The sequence below is a fragment of the Montipora capricornis genome, chromosome 8 (genome assembly GCF_036669925.1).
Source record: "Montipora capricornis isolate CH-2021 chromosome 8, ASM3666992v2, whole genome shotgun sequence".
Lineage (NCBI taxonomy): Eukaryota > Metazoa > Cnidaria > Anthozoa > Scleractinia > Acroporidae > Montipora > Montipora capricornis.
The window spans coordinates 7,753,891-7,763,968 of record NC_090890.1 but is presented as its reverse complement, the minus strand read 5'-3'; the positions used below and the strand labels follow the sequence as shown (position 1 = coordinate 7,763,968).

The window sequence follows — 10,078 nt, the reverse complement described above, 5'->3', positions numbered from 1 at the left end:
CTTTGAATTAGTAGGCACCGTCCTTAATGCATTTTCCACGTCGTTCAAAGCAGCCTCACTTTCATATGAGCCAGGTTACTGTGCGGACGACATAAAAATAGACCAAGTTCGATATCCTAAACAAAAGACGTCATCTCGAGGCTCTGGGGAATAAATATAAGGATTTGTATGAGTATATTCCCCAGAGCCTCGAGATGATGCCTTTTGTTTTGGACTGAATTTTAATATATCGAAATTGGTCTATTCGCACTACCATCTTTTAGCTTTTAACGTAAGAAGTAAATAATGATGGCTCCAGACCTGTTCTTACCACCTACGCAAGCAGTGTACAATTGTGCTTGCCTTTCTGTTTCACTGGCTTTTCGTTTTAAATTTCAGGGTGAGGCCTTCATGCCAAGGTCCGTTCAGGTAAGCTGGTTAGCATTGTACTAATTAATAAAGATATTTCTCGATAAATTAATAGAGGAACAGTGACCCCAATGCTCTTTTTTCTTGGCTAAACATGATTAAGTTTTTAGCCCTGTAACTACATTATAATAAAGTGGCCTCCACGTCTTCTGTTTTCGGGCCTTGATAGCAGCCGTTTTCATGGGTAACTTGCTCCAGGGCAGGTGTATTTACCGGCTTGGCAAACAAGGCTGCATACATTTGTTTTTCCATTTCAAGTCACTTTAATAAGAGGAATAATGATCTAAATTGTTAAGAAATCTGATTTGAACGTCTACTGGAGAGAAAATCAACCGAAAACTCTCCCTTTGGTGAGTCTGTTATTTTTAGTCATCAAGCTTGGGTTACGTTTTTGTGCAACAAACTTACGTGGTGTATTTTTTCCGTAGTAATGTGGACTGTGTCGATTCAAAAAGAATTCTTGGGGTTTTAAGTGACGAGATTAATACTTGGCCAGCTTGGATTCAAGAGATAATAAACTATATAAGCACAGCAGCGTTTATTTTCCCTGTGCTGATGATTATCTGGTAAGAACTTAAAGTAAACCTAAACTCGTTTGCTTAGAGTAATCACTTTCTCCTCGACATGTCTACATCTTATCTTCAGTATGATTAATGTCAAAGTAGAGGAATGGGTCAAAGTTTACTTACTTCTTTGTCTTTCCATTTTGAAACAATCTTCTTAGATTTCTTTATATTCATAGATTGATAAACAGCCCGTCAACGTTTCGGCCACGAAAAGCAATAGACCGATTCGGCTAACTCATTGTTGTACCCGATTCAAATCTCGACTTTCGGGGTGAAAGTGCCCCTGTGACCAAAAAATCAATTCTTAGTATTTTTCTTTGGATTTCAAAACTACGTTAACTAAACACTTAGCGACCAAAGTTTTAAGCCAGGATTTCAAACAGACACTCGTTTATTCCAACTGGAATTTTCCTATTTAATTGTCCGCCATTACTAACTTTAAGATCTTGAGAGAACTGGATGGAGGAGAAAATGACGTCAAAGGCTCACCAGTTTAAGAATGCAATGCGTGTGTACGCCACAGAATTAATATGCAGCACAGGAGTTTTGGGCTTTCAGACTTTAAGACTCGCGTTTTGCATATTTCATATATTTGCATATATCACTTTCCGTGGATCCAACCCTCTGAGGTCCAATCGGTCAGGTTTGAACGTGAGTAATGGCGGAAATCCAAAAGTTATACTCAAATTAAACGGCCTTTGGATGAAAATCAAAGCTCTAAATTTTGCCAGTCAGATGCTAAGCAAACACAATTTCAAAATCTGAAGAAAAAAAGGAAGTGATTTTTTTTTATCACAGGGGCACTTTAAGAATCTTTGTGTATTTCATTTGCATGATAATGAAGCATTCACATTTAAATGATATGGAACTACTTGGAACAAAACATTTTATTCCCAAAGGGTTTGAATTGGGTACAACATCGTGAAACAAAGTTTGAATTAATTAGAAATTCTGAAAAAATGAACTTTTGAACTTGCTTTCTTGGTCAGAGACGCCAAAAATTCCACAAAGTTTCGTTACTCGAAATGTTTTCCTCTTGAAAATACAAAGAAAAAGTTTTGAGAAACTCTTGGCCCTTGCTTTCACCATAGTTAATAGAGGGGACTGGTTTTGAAGCTCAGCAAACATCAAAGGAGAGCAAACAAAGATGTCAAGATTTAGGTTGGAAAGTCCATGACCGAGCACGATCTTTTGTTTTGTTCTCAGACACGTCACTATGTATGAATTACGTAACCAACACGTTTCTATTGCTTAGTTCCTCAGTACAGAGTAAACAACTATTGTGTTTTGTGCACGGTCAAGGCCAAAAAAGAGAACAAAAACCTACAAAAAAGAAATTCATCGGGTTTCATAACCATTCCCCTCTATTATAACTATGCTTTCACCAAAGCCTTGTGAATTGGGTATTATTACCCGTTTCCTCTGTCTGTCAATTTCCTCTCCGACCCAACCCCCAAGAAAAAAAACCGTTTGATCGACGGTTACAGTGCATCTTTTGACTTTTGAGCTTAAGAACCAGGAAGCAAGGAATCATTTCAGTTAAATCAAAAGAATATCAAAATGGTGGCAATCAAATCATAGAATGAGCTATAGAAAGTATATTCTAGTCTAAATCGTTGTTTTTGATTTTCCAGTCTGATGCTCTACTACTTCAGATCCATGATGAAGTCTCATTTGCACATGATTGAAATGCTCAAGGATCAGTTGGTTCTGGTAAGCTACGATTAGCAAGATTGTAGGCCAGATTTTGACATCAAACACGAAATGTGCCTGACCAAAAAATCAATACATGTACTTATTTTTCTTTGGATTCAAAACTATATTAACTACACACCAAGTGACCCAAGTTTGAGGCCTTGATTTCAAAAAGACACCTGTTTATTTTAACTGGAATTTTCCTATTTAATGGTTCGCCATTGTTAACTTTAAGATCCTGAGAGTGCTGGAGCGAGGAGAAAATGACGTCAAAGGCTCAACGAACGTTGAGCCAGTCGATCACTTTTGATCGTGAGTAATGGCGGACCGTAAAATCCAAAACTTACACTCAAAGTAAACGGCCTTTGGATAAAAATCAAAGTTCAAAATTTTGCCAGGTGTAAGCAAACACACTTTAAAAATCTGAAGAAAAAAAGGAAGTGGTTTTTTTTAATCACAGGGGCACTTTAAGGCTAAGCCTTTGCTACCTATTTTTAACAATAAGGTAAGGGTAAAGGGTAGCGTTAGTTGTAGTTTTAGGGTAAATGAGGCTGTATTTATCCTTACTTGACGAGTGGCATTTTGGGGACACTTTGTAACGTTTATTGTCTCTATTCCGAGACGCAAGAGATGTTGAAGTTGGGGAGAAGGGCAACGGGACACTTCGTGACGCTTATTAAAACCAGCTTGAGTCTTATTGGGAGCATTTCTGGACATGGCTAACCCAGCCCTAGCCCCCTTTCCCCTCGCCGTTCCTGTCCCCCTCCCCCTCCCCCCTTCCTCCCCTCCCCCCCCTCCCTCCCAAATTCGTTTTTGTTCAGCAGCTGGATATGTAGACTGTGTTCCTAAAGTTACAGCAAGTTCCTCTCATGTGATATTTCAGGAAGGAAGAGATAAGAGGTTTCTCATGGAAAAACTTGTGCATGATACAAAGAATCCAAGAGATGATGACGACGAGGAAGACTCATTCTCTGCTGCCACACATCACACTAGTCTTCAACTGCCCGCAAATGATTTCTAACCTCTAGTCAGGTGAATTCATACGTAGCATTCACGTGCTGTTCAAAGTATCCAAGTACGAATCTGCAAAGTGCCCAGGACCACAGATGTGTTACTTTCTAAACTGAATTCATACGTTCCCGAACTGCGTCTTGCGAAGAAATTTATGCGATTAAGGATAAACGCCTTTTTTACTTTCAATTTATATTTCTGTAACGTAGATTCGCAAATCAATAGTGTAGAGATATGAGAGACGGCTTCAGTCATGTTGAAATTTGCGTTTCACGAAAACATTTACCCCTTGACTCCCAGGAGTGATCGAAATCCACATCTCTTCACAATTTCAATGAAATGTCAAACCGACTGTTATTAAGAATGGAATTAATTAGTATATGTAATCGCATAAGGATTAAGGACTAATTTCACGCGTATTTTCAAAGGTTTGCGACGAGGGCAATTTGGAAAACGTTGAAAGTAAAAGGGGAATTAATCCTTAATTGCACAAGGACACATTGCGATTACATGTTTATCACATAAAGGTCAAAATCAAAGCCCCGTTCAGTGCCGCGACAAATGACAGTCAACACGCTCCCATTCGGTTAAAGTTCAATTCAATAAATCGTTGCTGTCAACAGAAACAGGGCTTAAAATGTATTTTACATGTGGACAAAAACGTAGTTTAAGGTGGTTCAAACCAGCTCAACACTTTTAAGAGACTTTGTTATGAGAAGGATTGACACTACAACACTTTATCACATAACAGCAATGTTACGGTACCATGTGAAACATCAATTTATGCTGAACAAGATGCAGTCACTTTTGTGAGGTAACAAGTTACCATGGCAATTTTTTATTGCACAAGAGGGATCAGCAGGCCAAGATCTCTGCAAAGTAAAAAAGAAATTGTGGAACGGATTCAGAGCTACCTTAATTTTCAATTATTTAAGGTGGCTCTGAATCCGCTCCACAGCATTTTTTTAAACTTTGCAGAAAGTTTCATTCTGGCATGCTAATTACATTTCACAAATAAAAAATGGGGGTCACCCAGTTCGGTTTTGAGATATGAGCAGCTAAAGCCAAAATATGGGGTGTTTTTGCAAAGCTTTCCTGTTGCCACGGTAACTTTTAACGTCATAAATTGACCAAATCTTCAGCAATAATTGGTGTTTGATAGGGTTCCATAACATTGCTGTTAAGGTGATTCCTTAGTAATAGAAGTTGTCGTAAGACTTTCTTAAAACTTTTTTGGATTGTTCCCTACATTATGGTGACTCGAAATGGGCAATTAAAAAAATAGGTCACCAAGCTCGAGTGATTTAACTGCGAGATTTAACTTGCTCAAGTTACTCATTGAATCATTGCGACTTAATCTTTTAAGGACAAGTTTGTTCCATCGGTTCACGCTACTTTTTGCCAGAACAGGAAGCACAGCTTTGACGTAATTCTTGAAATAACAAAACAGGTGTATTGTATTGTTTAAAAGGAATAATTTAATGCTTGTTTTATGGCACAGGCACGCGTCTTGAAAAGGCACTGTCTCTCGAGGAGACAATTTTGTGTGTACGAGTGATGGCTACGAATACTTTTTTCCATGAAACTTTTTTTTCTGACGTAAATTTTTTAATTTTTTTTACAGCACAAATTTAAGAGGAGGAGTAAGAGAATAGAATCATGCCAAAAAAGAGATTGGTCACCAACCTCGTTTACGAGAAAACAGAAAGCAAACCAAGCTCGACTCCTCGACAACACGTCTCCCCGATAGCGCGGTTTCACGGACTGAAATGAAACTTAAGCATAATCAAGGCTATCACTCGACTTTTTATTTTGCCAGAGTCTAAAATATTTCTTGTTTTGCTCTTTACTGCTGTGCTCTGAAAACGGCCATTCTAGCGAGCTTCCCGCACGAAAGGTCGGCATTTTGAATTTGTTTGGCCACGTTCGATATATCAATATTCACACATGGCTACGAGTCTTTATGGGTAAATTTAAACATTGTTTTGTTTAGAAATATCCGTTGAGACTGGTGAGACAAAGAAGACAGAAGTGAGCGGTGAAATTTGACCATAAAGCCTCTTGGCCATGCCTGAATACGAACGTGGCCTACGCTGTGTCATGCGCAGAATAGGATGCACGGTGCAATACCAGGGAACCACCTTAAGTGATAAAGTGTTGTAGTGTCTATCCTTCTAATAAGAACGTTTCTTTCAAGTGTTGAAACTGGGTTGAGTCACCTTAATCTGGAAGAAGATTCTCTTGTAACTTCGCTTGCTCTAGATAAGGAACTCGCTAACCAATCAGGGATTAAATAATCATCCCTTATTGATTACCAAAAGTGCTCTCGTGATCTTAAGGGCAAATGCCTTCCGTCTCGGCCAATCAGCATTCAGTAAGTTTGCCCCGTATGTGATAATCGGCGTTAGAGGTGTGATATTGATATAACACCAAATTCTCGTGACTACCCAACAAAGAAATCAAATGGCACTAGTTAGGAGAGTGAACGGTTTTGATCTTGGGAATGCAAGTTTAAAGGAATTCGTTTTAAATTAGATCATTACTAGCCTGTAATCTACAGATGTCGAGAAACTTCTCAGAGGAGAAAGACAAGTCAGAATAAGAGACGTTTTCCTTCTTTGTTGACCAGTAGCAGCCTGCCTGAATACTGGTCCAAAATACGAGGCGGCAAATTTGAGTGTTTCGACAATTCATTAAGAATTCGCGATTAGTCAACATGCCATTTCTTTTTTGCATACGTGCTTTGGACGACGCGCACATTCAAGTAAAAAAGTGAACCAAAAAATCTGGTCGTGGGCATTTTTGCAAATAGTTTTCCCCATTCGAATAGATTTTGGGACTTTCGTGAATTTTAGCACCCCTCATGGCCTAGATTAAAGAGAAAATTGGGCAAAGGGAAGGGAATATTTTAAGATACCGAATGAATATTTTACCCTTTCCCCAATCCCTCGAATAATCCAAGAATTTTCGTTCATCAAAAAAAAAAGGACACCAGATGCACTTATTAGTCCATAGAAACGTTACGGCATGTCGCACATTTTGGCATGTTTTGCGTAATTTCCCTCGTTGGTCAGAATCTTAAATAGGGTTAAAGGTCTTGAAGTTGTCTTCAGTCACAAAGAAACCTCGAAAGTCATTAAAAAAAAAGACCCGAGGATACGATCGTGACATGATCGTCGCGTGCCAGTGATCGAAACTTCATCAGATATAATGCAAATTTTCTCAGCCAGTACTCTTTTTCATTGACGACGTTCGTTTGATCAGTTGACGTACTTAACGTTCTTCATTGTAGTTACAATATTGTAGCAATGAGAAAGTCCATTAGGGGCATGCGCAGTACAGTGATGACCCATTGCAACTGTGCCTCGTATTCAAACATTCAGTGAATATGTATTCTTACTCGTATCATTACGTCATGTTATTACATGACCCTTGTCCTTTTTTTAGAATTAAAGGACTCCCTCGAGTCTACTTCAGAATTTCCCCCATTAGCAAGGAATATTGGTTTTACCACGGGTAAATGCTAGTGTTAGGATTCTTATTTTGAGCTATTTTCATGTGTGGTGCTTGAAAAGATAGTATTTTTGTATTTTCCCAGGGCGCAATTATTTTGTATCATAGTTTCAGAAATTTAAATTATTACAGGTATTGGGACATTTTATTGAAACGTTGAGTGCAATTTTTTTGTGAATAGCACAATTCATTATTTAAGTCACTCACAGTAGTGGTGATTACATTATTGACGGATTATCCAAATTGGTTCTTTTTATGTTTTAAAGAGCCCCTAAACTCATTTTTTTATTCCGGAAAAGTCAAATTTCAGCTCAGTAAAACATGTATTTTAAGTTAACTGGTTGCGAGCTCGCTTCCAAAAGGCCGTCTTAGTTTCGCAAAGGTTACAAAATTGGCAGTCGCTTGTTTCATGGCCGAGCCGATGAGAGGCTTGGGTCTATTCTTGAGATGATGACGCAAGCTGTTTTGCATTCCAGTTTTGAGAGAATTTTTGCAATGCAAAGCGTGCTTCTTACCATCTCGGTCATGAGAAAAGTGGCTGCTAATTTTGTAAAGAGGGTGGTCTGTAAACTTTACGCAACTCCTGAGACCTTTTGGAAGCGAAATCGCAACCAGTTAACGTAAAAATGTCTGTTTTAGAGCGAGTTTCAATGGAGTGTCGTAACAAATTAACAACAAACAAACAACACGCTGCCCGACTTACTAGTATTCAAATAGAGCGAGTTTCAATCGAGTGTTGTAAAACCAAAACTAAAGTAATTACTTTGGCCAATCCAAAAGGACGGAGACAATCCAATAAACCAATCAAAACTAGAAGTAATTACACGTAGCCGACACAAAGCGCTGGAAAATGTGCACACGCGAGCCACGAGTCACTTCTGATTGGTTGAAAAAGAGGCACGAGAACTTTGAACCAATCACTGAGTGAAGTAATGCAAAACCAAAGCAATTCGCTAATTACTTTCGACACTCAATTGAAAACCGCTCTATGGAGTTGAAATGTGACTCTTCCGGAATTAAAAAATGAGGTTAGGGGCACTTCAAGGTCTTTCCTCGGCCAGCAAATCCTGTGTACATCTTCATGAATCGCATATTGGAAAAAGAGATAAGTTGGCTTGAAAAGACTGAAGACGCAAGAGTGGTTTTGTATTAGGTGTTGACAGGTGCCAATGACTAGGAGCGAACAACTCCCGTACCAAGCCTGTGTCACCGCGTTTTTACGGACCGATCTATTTGTAGACTGCCTTTTCCGCAAAAAAACGAAGGCAGTTCTGCTTCGTTGACGCTATGACGTCAAGTACTATTCTTGTGATTGGTCATTGGGCTCTTGAGGGAGTCTCATTCGCGGGAAATTCAATCTAAAACGCGAAAATGTGTCAAAAAAAGGTGACAGGAATATAGGCCTCTTTCATGATGGCGACCAAATAAAATGTTCATTTGTTTTAATGCTAATAAGCCTTTCTAGCCTCGCTACGACGCACAAATTTCAAAAGAATTTTTGTTTCAAAATGAGGGCAGCAGGTCTAATGAACATAAAGACAAACGAATGTAAAAGTGGTCGCCTTTTATGAAAGTGGTCTTTCGGCTGTTGTGACTCTTCCGGAATTAAAAAATGAGGTTAGGGGCACTTCAAGGTCTTTCCTCGGCCAGCAAATCCTGTGTACATCTTCATGAATCGCATATTGGAAAAAGAGATAAATTGGCTTGAAAAGACTGAAGACGCAAGAGTGGTTTTGTATTAGGTGTTGACAGGTGCCAATGACTAGGAGCGAACAACTCCCGTACCAAGCCTGTGTCACCGCGTTTTTACGGACCGATCTATTTGTAGACTGCCTTTTCCGCAAAAAAACGAAGGCAGTTCTGCTTCGTTGACGCTATGACGTCAAGTACTATTCTTGTGATTGGTCATTGGGCTCTTGAGGGAGTCTCATTCGCGGGAAATTCAATCTAAAACGCGAAAATGTGTCAAAAAAAGGTGACAGGAATATAGGCCTCTTTCATGATGGCGACCAAATAAAATGTTCATTTGTTTTAATGCTAATAAGCCTTTCTAGCCTCGCTACGACGCACAAATTTCAAAAGAATTTTTGTTTCAAAATGAGGGCAGCAGGTCTAATGAACATAAAGACAAACGAATGTAAAAGTGGTCGCCTTTTATGAAAGTGGTCTTTCGGCTGTTGTTCGCTCCTAGTCATAGGGTCGTAGTGTAGAGTGTAGAAAAAGTACCTAATTGCTTTTCAATACAGTTGTCTCCTGAGAATTTCATGTATTGCTCTTTGGTTACGATTCTGGTTACGTTCATGGTTAGAGGGTCACTTTGTGACGCCTACACCAAGGAACATGAAGCTCATTATGTAAAGCTCGGTATTAAACAACCATAGATCTCATGAAATTCATAGGCGGTGTGAAGCGCGGGAAATGGGTTCGTGCAAGTTACTCGGGTTTATTGTGATTGTTTTACAAGAAAGCGGAAATATTGCTGGTCAGTGGAGAGCCGTTTTCACATGAAATCAAAGTGCTTTCGATGCTTGACCTGTAACCACTCCACAATGAGTAATCATACTCATACAATCTTAATAATAAGTCAGTGATACGGTGCAGGCACTTCCACAACCCGTCTTATTTAAACGCTGCAGAGAGTAGCTTTAATTAAAAAAATATAGCCTGGTTGCAACTTGTTTGTCAGTCTCTTTGCTCAAGCTTCCATTGCAAGCCAAGCCTTTTTCTAGTTATACCATTTTTTTGTAACAATTGCGTCCAAGCGAAATATTCATTTTCGTTTGGCAGGGCTTTCGGTTGTGCAGTATCAAAAATTACCAGTCAGTTTGCGTAGCTTCGACATTTGGTAAATTGACTTCGATCATTTTTTTCAAATGATAAAGTTA

General features: G+C 39.0%; 1 protein-coding gene across 2 annotated transcripts in view; it reads left to right on the top strand.

Moving 5' to 3' along the window:
- The window catches only part of LOC138059103 (transmembrane channel-like protein 7), a 31,420-nt gene extending 21,553 nt beyond the window's left edge, over positions 1–9,867 (top strand). The window contains exons 15-19 of one of the 2 annotated variants that reach the window (XM_068904623.1): positions 379–408; positions 837–974; positions 2,609–2,687; positions 3,553–3,701; positions 5,305–9,867. In XM_068904623.1, coding sequence (XP_068760724.1) covers positions 379–408; positions 837–974; positions 2,609–2,687; positions 3,553–3,690 — 385 coding nt within the window. In that variant the 3' untranslated portion in view covers positions 3,691–3,701; positions 5,305–9,867. Of the gene's footprint in view, positions 1–378; positions 409–836; positions 975–2,608; positions 2,688–3,552 lie in introns of both variants that reach the window. The other variant, XM_068904622.1, reaches the window with a different exon arrangement.
- Positions 9,868–10,078: the final 211 nt, after the last annotated feature.